Source organism: Gracilinanus agilis, chromosome 4, assembly GCF_016433145.1.
Source record: "Gracilinanus agilis isolate LMUSP501 chromosome 4, AgileGrace, whole genome shotgun sequence".
In the NCBI taxonomy this organism is placed as follows: domain Eukaryota; kingdom Metazoa; phylum Chordata; class Mammalia; order Didelphimorphia; family Didelphidae; genus Gracilinanus; species Gracilinanus agilis.
The window spans coordinates 476,933,156-476,948,832 of record NC_058133.1 but is presented as its reverse complement, the minus strand read 5'-3'; the positions used below and the strand labels follow the sequence as shown (position 1 = coordinate 476,948,832).

The window sequence follows — 15,677 nt, the reverse complement described above, 5'->3', positions numbered from 1 at the left end:
TATAAAAGTGTCATCTCCCATTTTATCAATGAAAAAACAGAGGCGGGGGGGCAGCTGAGTAGCTCAGTGGATTGAGAGTCAGGCCTAGAGACGGGAGGTCCTGGGTTCAAATCCAGCCTTAGATACTTCCCAGCTGTGTGTCCCTGGGCAAGTCACTTGACCCCTATTACATACCCTTACCACTCTTCCACCTAGGAGCCAATATACAGAAGTTATGGGTTAGAAAATCAACAACTAAAAATAAAAAAATAAAAAAAAACAGAGGTGGCTCATCATCATCATCATCATCATCATCAAGGACAATCAGGGTAAATGCATGCTGAAGAGGAATCTCCACAGAATCTAGTCAGGAGGGTCTCCGAGACACTTCCTTTAGGAGATACTATGCAGATTGAAACAACTTTCAAAACTTTCTAGACAAAACCCATAACTATTCAAAAGAGTTTGGACTAACCATCCAAATGGGAAAACCAACTGGACGACAAACAATTTGTGCTGACTATAACATGCAGGTAGAAAGCCTCTATGTATACAGATATATAAATATATATCTAACATTACCAGATGAAGAAGGATATCTCTAAGCATAACAGATGAAGAATAATATATCTAATGATAATAGATGAAGAATATCTCTAAGAATTAATATATCTAATAATAGATGAACATATCTAATGATAATAGATGAACAAGAAGAATATCTCTAAGAGTAACAGCTACATCACCACGCACACAGGCCTCTTGCCAGGAGAAAAGCCAGCCAGATTACTTTTAAGCAGTCTTAAAGCTCTTTTGATGACCACAAACTCATGGCAGAAACAAAAGCTCATCTTGTGAAGGTCGATAATCTACCCGTCTTGTCACGTGACTGTCAGAGGGTGCTGGAGAGGCACAAAGCGGGGAGGCTGAAGCCAATAAGACAATGAGGGAGAAAAAAGACTAAAAGACGGGCTGGGCGAAAGACAAACACGGGATCCCCAATGGACAGCCTACGGACATCTCTGTAATGTTAGGAGATGTGGAGGAAAGCTACCAGGATGTTGGGTGACTCTCCAGTAGCATGTTAGTGAGAAGGCACAAATCGGGATCACGCAGGATGTGGAGGTACGGATGAATTCTGGGTAGATTTATAAACTGCTCATTTCTTTTTTATTTAAGTATTTCCCCAAGGTTACACAATTCATGTCCTTTCCCTCCCGCCTCCCAGGGCTGACAAGCAGTTCTGTACCTATTTCTATATTATTCATTTTTGTAATAATCTTTAAAAAACCCAAATCCCAAATCCTATACCCATATAAATAAGTGATAAATTGTAAACTGATAAATTAAGTCATACAGTTGTTTTTATTATGTTGGTAAAGCCTAGCCATGAGCTCCTGAATGTTTTTTGTTTTTTAAATATAAAATACCATGTATTGGTTTTATAGCAGAAGAGTGGTCAGGGCTAGGCAATGGGGGTTAAGTGACTTGCCCAGGGTCACCCAGCTGGGAAGTGTCTTGAGGCCGGATTTGAACCCAGGATCTCCCATCTCTAGGCCTGGCTCTCAATCCACTGAGCTACCCAGCTGCCACCTCTTTGCTGATTTTTCTAAGTAAAACATTAATTATATTGCCAGCAATTAGAAATATTTTTGTCTCCTCTTCTATGCCTTTGATTTCTTTCTTTATTGCTATAATTAGCACTTCTAGAACACTGTCATCTAACTACAGGGAAAGGAAATACATTCTTGCTTTACTCTGAACTGATTAGGAAAGCTTCTAGTATTGCCCACTGGGTGGATATCTTTTGTTTCTAGACAGACTTTTAAAACCCTACTAAGAAGAGCCCCCCCTAGTCCTGTGCTTGTATATCTTGAGCACAAATGAGCGTCACACTTCGTGAAAGGCTTTTTTCTGCATCTATTGATAAAATGACGTGGTTTCAGATGTTTGATATAGGATCATGTTTGCTAGGACTTTGCTGACGCGTTCAAGGGGAGGCGATAACCAGTAACAACAAAGGGAGGGTAAGAGCACCCCTGACAGAAGCAGCTGCAGGACGTTCTGCTGGGCCATTTGTGACTTCGGAGGCTGTGAGGACTACAGGCCTGGAGAACAGGAACGCCTCCTACTCCACAACAGAGAGAACGGTCTGCGTCCTCCAGGCCAGCGAGCTTGGCCCTGGTTCCCCCAAGACTCTAGAACAGATTCTTAAAAAGATTGCCAGTAAAAATCGAGAAAAGAAAGCGGTGAACACAGAGCAAGCATGGCATCCTCAAGGGCAGGTCATACGAGACCAACTTTATTTCCTTTTTTTGGACAAGGTTACTCGCCTTGTGTAATAGGAAAATGCTGCAGATAGTTCTAGATTTTAGCCAAGTATGTGATCACGTACTTCATGCTGTTCTCGTGCAAAAGGAGAGATGGGAACTAGCCACATTAGAGGGCTTGGAATGGGTTGAGTGGTTGGACTCAAAAAGTAGTTATTAGTGATTTGACGTCAATTTGTAATGAGGTCCTGTCTGATGGCTCCCTGCTGAATAACGGGGTTTTTTTGTTGTTTTTTTGTTTGTTTTTTAAATCAGGCTTGGATAAAGACACATATATGGCAAATTTATCAAATACCTAAAGCCGGGAGGGAGAGCTCACAAATGGAATGAATCGGGATCTAAAAAATTCTGGACAGATTTGGGCACTCAGCTAAATCCAGTAAGATGAAATATAATAGGAATAAATGTAAAAGTATTACTCTTGGGTTCAAAAAATTGATTTCAGGAGTATACGACAGAGGAGACATTATGAGACAAAAAAAGACTTTAACAGACAAATGACGAGTCAATAATATGATATAGCAGTAAAACAGGTAGGCGGCTTAGTGGATAGAGCCAGGAGCAGTCAGGGGGTCCTGGATTCATATTTGACCTCAGATACTTCCCAGCTGTGTGATCCTGGGCAAGTCACTTAACTCCCATTGCCTAGCCCTTAGCACTCTTCTGCCTTGGAACTAACTGATAGTAAATACTGATTTTAAGAAAGAAGATAAGGGTTTTAGAAAGTGATAGAGCAGCCCAGAAAGCTAGCAGGATTACACTTCCAGCAATAAGGGGACAATCCTGGTGGCCTGTAGCTTCTTCCGTGTTCTTGTGCTCGGTTGTGGGGGCCACCCATTTAGGGGACATCCAGGATGGAAGAGAACCAACCCCCTCTCATCCCATTGCAGGCTTCTGATCGCAGAGCTCAGCATAATCCACGTCTAATAAGAAGTTGAAGAAATTGGGATGTTTAACCAAGTGAAGAAAAGACATGGGGGATGCGCTGGCCGTCTTCGAGTATTGGAAGGACTGTCATGGAAGAGGGAGGGAATAAGGAAGAGCAAAGTGGAAGGTGCAGACACAAACTGAGGCTGGAGGTCAGGAAGAGCCTTGTGGTACGTTGAGCTACTGACAGAAGGAATGGGAAGCCTCAGCACATGGCGGGCTCCCCCCTCACTGGACATCTTCGGGGAGATGACGAATGGATGCTGAAGTGGGGACTCTTCTTTTGGGAAGGGCTGGACTAAAGGGCTGTTCAGGTCCCATCCAGCTCTAAAACCATCTTCAGATTTCTTTTCCCTCAACTACTTGGACTCTCATTTTTAGACTGAGTGTTCCCCTTGCCTCAACAATTCCAAAAGTCTTGTCAGAGACTACTGGGGGTAGTCCAGATCCGAGTTCCTTTTCTCTTGTCCAATCTTTGGTTATTCCCACCTGCCACTGTCAGTGATGGTCCTCTTCTGGTCAAAGCCATCTTTGAAATAAAATCTCTTGGTCCTGATTAAGGGCTCTTGAGAATCACAAAGGGTCTCTCCCTAGTCTTTGAACTCAGAGGCCCTTCTTTACCCATAGCCCAACCCCAAGGAGGAGCAGAAAGCTGAGCCCTTTCATCAATAAATCAATTTATTTAAAAGAATATGTTACAATTAATTACACTAAGTGACATTACCAAACAATTTTAGAGTGGTTAGCTCTAGAACAAGGAATGAAAGAAACACTGTTAGCCATTGTGTGTTTTCTCTTCACATTTCTTAAATCACAAATAAAAAATACAAGATACTGCAGTGAAAATACAATTAAGTTTGTCTCAAATAAATTAAAAGAGTGCATGGCCTGGGGAAAGCTGAGACCAGATCATAAGTTCAAAAGGGAGAACATGATACAACATTGGTTTCCATGTTAGCAGTTGGCCCAAACCTTCCACTCTCTCTTCTTTTAAGTTCCTTCTCCAAAGTCCTAGACTGTCCATGCATTCCAAATTATTATCTTGGAAAGCAACCCAATGCTGTCCTGGTATGAATGAGGCCTGGAAAAAACATGCTTGGATCTGGGGGAAAGTGGTGTGAAGAGAGAGAAGGTGGGGGGGGGGGAAGGGGACGTCAGTGTATCCCCAATACCCACCCCTAACGGCAAAAACTTGCTCTTCCTCTAGGCACACTACCACTTCTTCCTCCTAAAGTGCCGCTGAGTATGGGAAGGAATACCAGGAAGCATACGGAGATCCAGCTCTAGGCTCCTCAGATGCCAATAATCAACCTGGCCCAGCCTTACGGTATGGCAGTCTCCTTAGCAGAAGAGTGAGGAAGGTTCCCCGAGATCTATAAACCGACCAGGACTGGGGAAAAGTGCTGCCTAGGAGCTGGACCCCTGAGCTGGTGCACTTAGGAACAGGACAGAAAAAGCCCCTTGGAGGACCCCTAGCCTGCTATTCTAGAGACTGAGTTGGGCCTAAAAGGGAAACTAAGGTAAGCCTGTAGGGGACTCACCTGGCCCAGTCAACACAAAAGTTATTTAAGCAGGCCGGGTTGGGACTGTGGAAGTTGGATTCCGATTCCTCCATCAGAACTCGGCCCAGGCCTAGAAGTCACCATGAACACCCTCCGATCTGTACCGTAGCTGAGCGGATTCTCGAGGGGATTTAGGAATGGAGCCAGGAAAAGCACAGAACCATTCAAAAATTATCAAAAGCTTAGGCAAAGTGTAAAGTCATGGAGACTAGCTGAAGATGATGGGCCTTGGGAAATGGGAGACGGGGCCAAAGGACACCTCCCTCGAAAGCAGGAGTATGCCCAGGGCCATTCTCTTCCTCAGTCTCCAAAGCTCTCTGCACTTGCCTCGGAGAAATGGGAGGAAGTGGGGCCAGTAAGACCCTGCTGGCTCTACTGGGGGATACATTTGGACTGTGCCAGCCCCAGCAAGGAAAGGAGCAGAGGGAACTGCAAAGGAGGAAGAGAAGCTTGTCAGATCTAACCAACACTGGCTCATGGAGAGAGGGGCTCATTTTCCTAACCTGTAAGTTCCTGGGGCCATGCTGACCTTTGCCACCAGAAACCTGAGGTATAACTGGGGGTGGGGAGCCCCAACTCTCTTCATCCCTACTGCAAATGGGATGCTTTCTTTGTTCATGAGGCAGCTTCAAGAGAGGGATTGCCCACATACCATAACATCCAGCCTTTGGGGCATTTTTCCATAGGGCCCTATGCCCTGACTGCCAAAGCACAAAGGGGTAACAATGTACAGTGTCAAGAAAGGCCCACAGCAGCTGTAGCATACCATAGAGATTTAGGGAGGTAAATTTAAAAAGAAAAGCAAGACTATGTTATCTGGAAGGCATTGCTTCCTCATCTCTTCCTCCCCAGTGCTGGGTCTTTTTACCACCGTGCAAAGAGGGCAGACAAATCCAAATGGCATTAACTATGTGTCTCTCACTATTCTGAAGCCAGCAACGTTTCTATTTGTGGATTCTCTAGTGGGTCTGTCCCTCCCCATGACAGAGAAGGGCAGGTTTCTATCATGAACATAACTATGGCCAAAAACCTCCTAGCGACTTGGAGGAAGAAACCAACATTTTCTCTTTCCAAAGCTTTTGGCTCGTCTTAAATTGGTTAAAAACCCAAATGACAAAGTTAATCTTGTGAGAAAGCCTTCAAATCTGGAGTCGCTTCCTGCAACTTTAAGCTTTCAGCACATTCTTGAGTTCTGCAAAGTCTGATTCCAAGTCCACCTGAGTTAGCAGTGTTAGCAGTGGAGAGGTGTTCTATGCAGACCCAAATCACCAGGTGGGGAGATGCCAGGAAAATACAGTGGGAAAGAGAGTAAGAAAAGCAGACTCACAACTTTCTGCAAACACATTTCTGGTTTTGAAATATGAATCATAAAAATACATTCCAAATCCCTCCAAGCCCTGCTCAAGACAGACAACAGTCAACGTTAGAATGACTTTCCATAAAACTGACCAGACTCCCCTCAGGATTTGGGTTTTTTTTTTTTGGGGGGGGGGGAGAGAAGCAACAAGAGATTGAAAAGTATTACCTGGAGCATCAGGTGCTACCCTAGTGTTGTGAATGCCTCACCACACAGAGCCCCTCAAAAGCAGCTATTTTGTCTGATAGGTCTAACAAGTCAGAATGGGCTCTCTGGGTGGAAAAGGTTGCCCTTTTCCCTGTGTTTCTCAGTTTCTGTCATCCACGTTTTCTGTGATGGGGCTCCTGCCTGGGATCGCAACTGATTTAGATAGTGGAGGTTGGGGTCAGTTAGCAAAGCAAAGGGTTGAGGGTATTATCACTTATTCACCATGCACAAATCCCTCTCTAGCCCTGCTGCCCCAGGAAGCTATTCTAAACCTTGTTAACAGATAGGGATGATGGTGCTCTGGTTGGGCAAGGTGTTCATAAGATGTACAGGGTATTACTTCTTTTTTCTTCCTCCATTCAAAGCCAAGTTTCATGTCTAAAACTCTTGGGTCTAGAACTGTCTTTTACCACACCACTGTTCCTGGCAAAAATGATTCTGAGGGCAGACAGAGGAACATGATCACCACAAGGCTTGCTTGTTTTTTTTGGAGGAAATGGACCACCCAGAACAATATCCTATGTCCACTCCATATCTCAATGCATAAGCCCACGATACTGGTGAAGCCTGAGAAAGGTCCTCAGAGAAGCAGGGAAGAGAGGTGGAATATAGCTGGGGAAAGGTAAGGAATAAAAGGGATATGGGGACTGGAGCATCTTTCTCTGAGCCAAGAAGAGGCCTTGATTGAGTCTTTTGACTAAGCACACTGTCCCTGTCGGGCTATTCCTTTAGCTATCCCTTTCCCTTTCCCAGCAGCTCTGCTCTCGGAAGGCAAAAAGAACCATGCTTCCCTTGCCTTTTAGGCTCCATGTCAACCTCTAGCCAGAAACTGCACCCAACGCAAATAAAGGAAGAAATACAAAACCCAAGCAGGTTGTAAACTTTTCAAGTCCTTCACGAGGAGAGGTATTTTCCCTGTAATTTTTTTAAAGTTTGTTTCAAAGGAAAAAAGAGCAAGAGAGACAAGAGTAATGAAACCTGGTGAAAGGTGTGTAAAAATGCAAGCTAAAAAAGGTACTGCCGTCAATATGAAATTTAAAAAGAAATATATATATATATATGTATATACGTGCAGCTAATCTGTGTGTGTGTGTATATATATATATATAATTTTTTTTTACATACATACATATATATGTTTGAACAGTGCAAATGGATGGAGTTCGTAGTTCCAGTTTTAAAAATATAGTCCAAGGAGAGTCTGTTGGTGTGAGGCCTGGGCAAAAGACAAAAACGCCTTTGGTGGCTTAGTTGGGCGCGTTTGTTTTCCGTATGACAACTTGGTTGGCTTCTGGCGCTGACCATCCTATGTTTTCTACCAGCTCAATTCCATAGACATGAAATTCACAAAGGGGGTTATTAATATTCAGTTTAGGGCTTTTTAATACAATGACTTTTCTTTTTTTTCCTTTTTCTCCTCTTTTGTAAGTGTTAATGGTTACTCTGTCTGACAGGGAGTGGAAGGGGGAGAAGGACTGTGTCAAGGGAAGGAAGGGAAAGGAAGGGAGAGGGCTAGGTGGCCATATCCCTCTGCTGTGACCTGGCCATCTGGAAAATGTTCTGAAAGGAAAAAAGAGAAAAAAACAAAATCCTGGTTACGAGGGAGCCTTGGGAGTGTCACACACGTTCCAGTGTGGAATAGCTGTGACACAGCAGATGTGCAGGTAACGCCTTGGGGGAGGGGAGCCCAGGGCCAGGCCTTCCGTCTCTGGCCAACCTCTTTCACTACACTGGGAAGCCCCCTTTGATTCCACAGGCTGTTGGAGCTGTTCTTGGAGAGTAAACGGCCAGGAGAAACCAGAGTGCTTCTTCTTAGGAGACCATCCCTAGCACTTCCCCAGACAAGAACTGTCAGAGAAGCAGCAAAAACCTGAACCCTTATGCAGGAGAGACTATTCCGGATCAGGCAGCTCTTGTGGGCCTGGGCTCCTGATTTAGCCCTGACATACTGGGGGCAAAGGGAGGAGAAAGATCAGAAGACACCAAGGCAGAACAGGGGCCATGAACGCCAGGGTTTGTTGGGGGGCTTCCCCGGCTCAGCCTGGTTTCTGACCAGCCCACGCCAGTGTCTCTTGCAGTGCTGCCCTGGGCTGTGGGCTGCCGCAGTGGCAACTCGTGGGGGCTAGTGAAAAGCAGAGGAGGGAGCGGCGCCGGGGTGCCGGGGCGCCGGCCCACAATCCTCTGCACAAAGAAGCAAAGACCAATGGGAAGAGCTCTGAGTTACCTCTTTCCTCCACTTGAGTTCGCAGAACACCCTCTCGAAGCACTCATGCATGTAATTGAACTGAAAGAGAAGTGGCAGCATTTAGCACCTCCTCACTGCAGGCCCTGACCCCGGCCGCGCTTGCCCCCAGACTCGCCCCCAGCTCGCCCCCAGCTCCCGCAGGAGAGGAAAGACAAGGATGTGGGTGGAGAGCACCTGGCAGGAAAGAGGGGAGGCTCCTCCTCGGGGCTGCCTGAGAGGAGGCCTCGGCTCCATCCCCCACCATCTCCCACCGGGCCAGGAGGGACAAGCAATGCCCAACTCTCCTTAGCCATCCACCAGCCTTTCCAGACCATGCAGCCCCTCTGACCACTCACATATGGGGTGAAGATTTTAACCCATCGAGGCTTCTTCTCTCCTCTTGCGTATTCAAAACAGAAAGCCATGCCCTCTTCATCTGTGTCCCATCGCTGCATCTCATCCCACTCAAACGCTATTACCTGGTTCTGAACATCAGAGAAGAACAGTCAGAGCAGGCCAGCGATTCTGAGCTGGAGATGGTCCAACAAAGGAGTCTGGCTCCGGCAGCAGTGAGGGGAGAGGGGACGGATGGAGAGGAGAAGGCCGAGGCCAGGGCCACCCAGGAAGGAAGACTGCAGCACCGGCAGCTGGACAATTAAGACGGGAGGCAAAGGAGGCCTCCTGGCGGCTGGCTGGCCCCGGGGCCACACCTGTGATTCGCTTCTCTCCTAAAGAGAAGGGCTCAAAGTATGGCCGATGATCCTGCTATCAGGTCCATACCAGGCACGGATCCTTTTTCTTGTGGGAATCCTCTCCCCTCGCTTGCCCCCAGCCTTCTGCATGGCTCTCACCTCAAGCTGTCCCTCTTCTGTGCAGGCGTGTAGCTTAAAGTGCGTGATGCTGATGGCTGTGATGACATGCCCCTTCCTCCTAGAGTCACAGGAACAGTGGGGGAAGATAATCTCATTGTAGCCCTCACAGGTCCTAAGCATGTTGAGGTACTGGGGAGAGGAAGGGGTAAAGCTGTATCACTATGAAGTCAAATTCCTACTGAGAAGCTAGGAGGAAAGAACAGCACACAAGACACAGAAGGATCTAGAAGAGAGACTACTCCTTCCATGCCTGGAGACCCGCGGCCTAAGCTTCCTTCTGCACCCGAGTTGCTATCAAAGCCTGACATATTTAAGCCCCTTTTTCATCTGTTAAACAAGGGAGGAATGCCCCTTTCTCTTACCTGGTTTCCCCTGGACCCAGAGATGCTGCCAGGAAGGGCAGTAGAAGCACTTTAAAGTCATTTACTCTCATTCCTTCCCTTCATAAAGCCCAGACCAATACGAATCATCCCGTTATTAATATTAAGCACATTCAGGAAAGAAGGTTTCACCACCACCTCTCTCCTTTGTTTCCTCCAGTCTGAAGGAGCCTCAGGGAAGATAGCAATCTCAGCTGGAGATGATGAAGACAGCACCCTAAGCATGTAGGTTGTCAAGGTCTTCCCTATAGGGATTTCCTAAAAATGCTTGGATTTGAATTTAATGGGAATCTATAGATAATAATGATTACTGACATGTATAGAGCACTTCTTGTGGATCATAAAGCCCAAAGCACTCTCATTTGAGTGTCACTGAGGTGCACAAGTAAAAGATTTGACCACAGTCACACAGCTTTTGAATTTGAGAACAAATACTCAAACTGGGGTTCTCCTCGAGTCCAGGACCCTCTCTGCTTGGCTGCTTCTCAGGTGACTGGTGCACAAGGCCACAAATCTAATCCAAGGAAGGCCTTCCTCCCTCAATGCTCCTGAACCTAGGCCCTCCCTAGGGCCTGGCTCTCCTCTAGTTAAATACAGCCTCATTGCCCAGGATCCCCACTTTAGCTGTTTCCCCAACTAAATGCTGTATGCAGAGGAAGGTAAGGAGAGTTCTGTGAAACCCTGAAGAAAGGTTTTTCCAATTCTATCCTAACTCCAGGAGAGGCCTCCAAGAAACAATTCCATCACCTTGAGCCTTCACACCCCCAATGATAAGTCATCAAACAAACTGAGAGAACTGGGGATGTTAACAGAATGCCAAAGATAAAACATTCCCCCCATACCCTAAACACACACACTCTCCCCCTCCCTCTTAGACTGGCAAGAAGATTGGAATGCCCTGTGAAGTTGGCAGCTAGCTATCTTAATGGGGGGAAGGAGGGAATGACAACAAAAAAGGTTACAACTCTAGCACAGGAGGAGGAAATTCTTAGACTTTGGAGCCAAAGAATGGCTGAGGCAACTAGATGTCACGAAAGTTTCCTCTAAGGGAGTGGAAAGCCCTAGGCAAATCACCTTACGTGCCCCTCCCCTCCTCATTCAATATTTCCATGTTAATAAAAAAAAACAAAAGCAAAAATGAATAATAAAGTCAGTCTTAGGATGGCAAAAGAAGTCACAAGGGAAGCCCAAGTAAAGGGCCCTGGTGGGATCTCTATTCCACAGTAGTGGCTCTGGCTGCCACTCTCTTCTCCTCCTCCCCCAACCTTCTTTTGTCTCTTCTGCCTATGCTGGTGGTACCCACAGACAGGGAATCTGGGGAGAAAGAGATTCAGTCTCTCAGCATGTTTATCGGAAGCTCTCTACAGGCTGAATAAAAAGCAGATTCAGCTAGAAAAATGCTTTGGTAAGATTTCTACAGTTCTCAGAGCATTTTGGGAGTCCTAAAGCTGGCTCTTCCTGTGTGCTTTTGTTACTGAGAGACAATGAAGTACAGCAGAAAACAGGGATGGGCCCTAGAATCAACAGAGATGGAGGCCAAAGTCCCCTTGGACATGTCCTAGTTGTGTGACCACAGGGGGTCCCAAAACTTCTCAACTTCCATTTCCTCATCTGCCAAATGGTGAATCCTCATACTCCTTACCTCTCACAGAGCTGCCTGTTGTAAGGAAAATGTTCAACCTCAAAGTGCTTATAGAAAGGTGAGTTATTACCATCTACATCCCCCTTGGAAGGTAATAGAGTTTAAGGGGGAGACATTTTAGATCATAACCTAAATGAAGACCAAGAACATCTAGGGCTTTGGTGAGGATGAGTGGGGAAGTCTCGTAAAAGCACATTTTTAAAAAAGGGCAGATAATCAGCCTCCTGGACCAGCAGGTCCAATCATCCTGAGCTGAATCTCTATTTTTATTTTTTAATTTTTTTCCATTTTTATTTTTATTTTGAATATTTTCCCATATTTACATATTTCACGTTCTTTCCCAAACTCCCCTGACCTCCCTTAGCCGATGCACAATTCTACTGGGTTTTACACGTATCATTGATTAAGCCCTAATTCCATATTATTGATAGTTAGGCTAGATGAATCTCTATTTTAAGGGCTGTTTGGGGGTGGGGAGAAAATGATCTGAAACTGATGGCATGCAATTTGTCATAAAACTTAGAAAGGGAAGGGATGGATATAGGTCTGGTCAAAGGATGAGAGGTTTAGAAATCTAAGGCAAACCCAAAGTTTCCACACAACAAAGGTGGGGTTTTATTTATTTTATAGAGGGGAGGAACATAGATGTACAACACATTTCCTCTTAGGCGTTATAAAATCTTTAGCCCAAGGCACTAAAAGTTAAAAGTCTTTGCCTTAAACACTATGTCAAACCAAACAATAACAGCCAATCCCCATGTATATATTATTTTATAGCTTACAAAGTACTTTCCTCAAGGTGAAAAGTATAGTAAGGGACATTTTACAAGTGTTCAATATTCAACAAGGTAGGCAAATATCGAATTAAAAGAATCATTAAAGCAAAGACTCTGGGCTTACTGGAGCAGAACACTTCTGGCAAGCAGGTCAAGGTCCTCTTCGGAGGAATTTAAATTACCAAAACAACCTGTCTAGGGTCAAACCTAGTATTAAAAATGCCCACTAAGCTTATTTTTCCCATCCAATTCCCAGACTTACATGGAAATCTCTTGTCTGTCAGCTCTGCAAAAGGAAATTGGGCTGTTGGAGAACCCCAGCACGAGATGAAATAATTTATACCCAATTTCAATCTTTAGAAAGCAAGTCAGAAATGAGAACACTATTCTACATTCTACCTTCAACAAAAACTGAAATTCAACCAACTTGGTTTGAGAGCTAGAAGGGTATGGGGAAAGAAAACATGTATTTTACTGAATAGGTGGTGCAAACCTTGGCAAGGCAGTTCTCTTTATATCTCTGGACATCTCTTTAGGCATTAAGTTTTAGGGAAAAGTCAAAAAGCTACATCCATACTTCAAAGGCCCCCATTACAATGCCTAAGAAGAGATTTTTGGAACAGGGAGCATTACTTACATTGAGAGGCAAACTAAGCACACCTAGTGGGCCAATAAATCATTCAAAATCTTTCAATGAATAAGGCCAAGGCAAAACCCCAGCTCCAACTCCCTAGTCAGAACTGTATCACCAGAATTACACTGCTCCCCTACAAATGCACTAGTGTAAGATATTCTGCCATCAGGGAATTTCAAATCCAGAATTAGAGGGAACCCAAACCTACCATAACCATCTTCCTCTGTTCACAAAGCTTCTGTAACTGGTACGATTTTTCCTCTGCTTTGATATAACCTTTTTTCACATCATCAACAGCCTGATATCCAAAGATAAGCAAGGAAAAAAGGAAAGAAACAAATTATTATGAAGTTAACTCTTTAGAACAATGGAGGAACAGATTAATTCCCAGAGTTATTCTATTCATTCTGACCATTTTCACTATTGTAATAATCATTATTTGCTTTTCACAAACTAGTGTTGGGCATACTGATTCAACAATCACTGACTACTAGATAAAAAGACTCAACTTCTTAGCTTAATATTCAAGACTATCTCTAATTTGCCCCAGTTTCCTTCTCTAGCCTTATCTCACAGTAACCTCCATCATGTTATGTGTCAGTCAAACTAAGCCACTACTCACCTTCCAAGGAGCACCTCTTTCCTCCTTGGCCTCCTTCCCAGTTATCTCTATCAAAATCATACTAATTTTTTAAGACCTAACTGAGAAGTTTAACCTTCCTGAAACCCTCACCTGACAGTGATCTTTTCATTATCTAATCTAGAATTCAGTACTAATGCTATATTTATCATTCTAATATGCATTTTATTCATGTGTATAAAGTAATTAAATTCGGCAAACATCAGTAAGTACTTATTAAAATGCAAAGCACCATGTTAGTTGATAGGAATGCCAAGATGTGAATGAAACAGTCCCTGTCTTCAAGGAACTTACAATCTACTGAGAGGATATAACTTGCCAGTAGATAAGCACATAAAAAAGAAACACATTTATACCATGCTTTTAAAACTTTAGGGGAGGAGCTAGGTGGCTCAGTGGCTAGAACCAGGTCTCAAAAACACTTCTAGCTATGTGACGCTGGACAAGTCATTTAACCCCAATTGCCTAGCCCTTACCCTTTTTCTGTTTTGGAATCAATACTAAGACAGAAGGTAAGGATTAAAACAAAACAAAACAAAACAATACTTTACCAAGTTCTTTCTTCCAAAACAATTATATATAGAGATGAGTGCTTCAAGCTTTATCATCTTTATTTCATAGCTCGATTGTGTGACTTGCCTCTGGTTTTCCAACTTCAGGTTGATGACTTTAAGTCCAATGCTTTGTCCATTATATTATGGCTACCTCCTAATAAATAACTTCACTCCTACAAGACCTTTACCCAGCCTCTGAAATACCAATGCAGGCACTTCCTCTACCTAGCAGATCAGCACCTCCTCTGTATAGCACAGAGCCTGAATCACTAAGAAATTAAATGACTTCTTCAAGTTCACACACAGAGGACAAACTTGAACCCAGGTCTCCATGCCTGAGAGTCTGGATCTATCTACCATGCCATGCTAACTCTCAAGTCTGTAAATTTCTTAAGTGCAGGAACTGATTATTCTATCTGTATCCCCAACAGTTCCTAGATGCGAAGGGCTTTGTTCTTCTAGTTCGTGGACTGAGGAGTCAATGGCACCTCATCAAAATCAGTCTTCTCCATTTTTTCTGATTCATGTCTGTGTTTATCCAGAAATCTTCCAGGGGGACATACCCTCTAAATCTTTACTATTTTGTAGGAACAACTGGTGATGGATACAACACTCAGGATTATCCATGTTACTGCTCTCTCTCTTACTGAATCACACACCTGCTTCTCCACTTCTGGCCCACAGTCATTACTAGTGATGTGCTGTAACCTGCTGACAACTACCATGTATTTCTCTCCTGCCTCTCCATCACCTTTAATTCTGATTCTCTGGGAACTGGGATTGCAAGCTTCACAACCAAACAGTACCACCAGCCAAATATTGGTGCTGAAAATATGGGTTTTAATGTAAGAGAAGAGTTTGGGATCACTGAAATGGCATGGTTGTGATTTCATTGGGGAGCTCTATCATACTCTTCATTCACAAATAGGAGCATCTGTCAAGAAAGAATTCCTCATTCTTCAGATATTGTGCAAGCTATTCCCAGTAACACTGTGAGCACTTTTTCCAAGGCTGTTTCTCCCTGTTTAATAACATGTTTACTATTGATAACTAAAAGATTCTTAAAATTACATCTTATATTATCTTTATGCATGAAGGATAACTTATTGGAAAAAAATCTTTAATATGATTTTACTGGATCAAATCCTTTTCTATAACCAAGCAATAATATAATAAGTAGTACCTTATATTTCCCATACTTCTTAGTCAATTGTGAGACTGAAAATTGGTCCACTGTAGAAAATAGGCAACAAAAGCCTGTTTCTTTTCTCATATTCTCATCAAAGACACCTTTAACATATAGTTAGAACATTCTTACAAAGTTTATGCAGATGAGGACACAGTCATATGGGTCAGTAGCTGCAAATGTCTTCCCATTTGGATGTTTGCAATAGGTTTGTAACTGGTTTTATTTTTCTTTTGTTCTCTACTGAAGGGAGGGTGTATTGGAGTGGGAAGGTAAAAAGGCAGACTTTTGCTAATTAAAAAAGAAAATTGCACTTTAAAAAATTATTGAAAAGTTAGAACACTGTGGTTCAAGTAAGAGGAAATTTTAATAGCAATAAATATAAAGGGTTACATTTGGGTTGAAAA

At 43.8% G+C, this 15,677-nt stretch overlaps 1 protein-coding gene across 2 annotated transcripts in view; it reads right to left on the bottom strand.

Annotated features, from left to right (window-relative positions):
- Nucleotides 1–3,896: 3,896 nt before the first annotated feature.
- Nucleotides 3,897–15,677, bottom strand: part of SNX27 (sorting nexin 27) — an 80,133-nt gene continuing 68,352 nt past the window's right edge. Inside the window, exons 8-12 of one of the 2 annotated variants that reach the window (XM_044672699.1) lie at nt 13,099–13,188; nt 9,438–9,587; nt 8,943–9,071; nt 8,587–8,646; nt 3,897–6,048 (exon numbers count right to left, since the gene is read on the bottom strand). In XM_044672699.1, the coding sequence (XP_044528634.1) occupies nt 5,965–6,048; nt 8,587–8,646; nt 8,943–9,071; nt 9,438–9,587; nt 13,099–13,188 (513 nt within the window). In that variant the 3' untranslated portion in view covers nt 3,897–5,964. Of the gene's footprint in view, nt 6,049–7,673; nt 7,923–8,586; nt 8,647–8,942; nt 9,072–9,437; nt 9,588–13,098; nt 13,189–15,677 lie in introns of those variants that run through there. The other variant, XM_044672700.1, reaches the window with a different exon arrangement.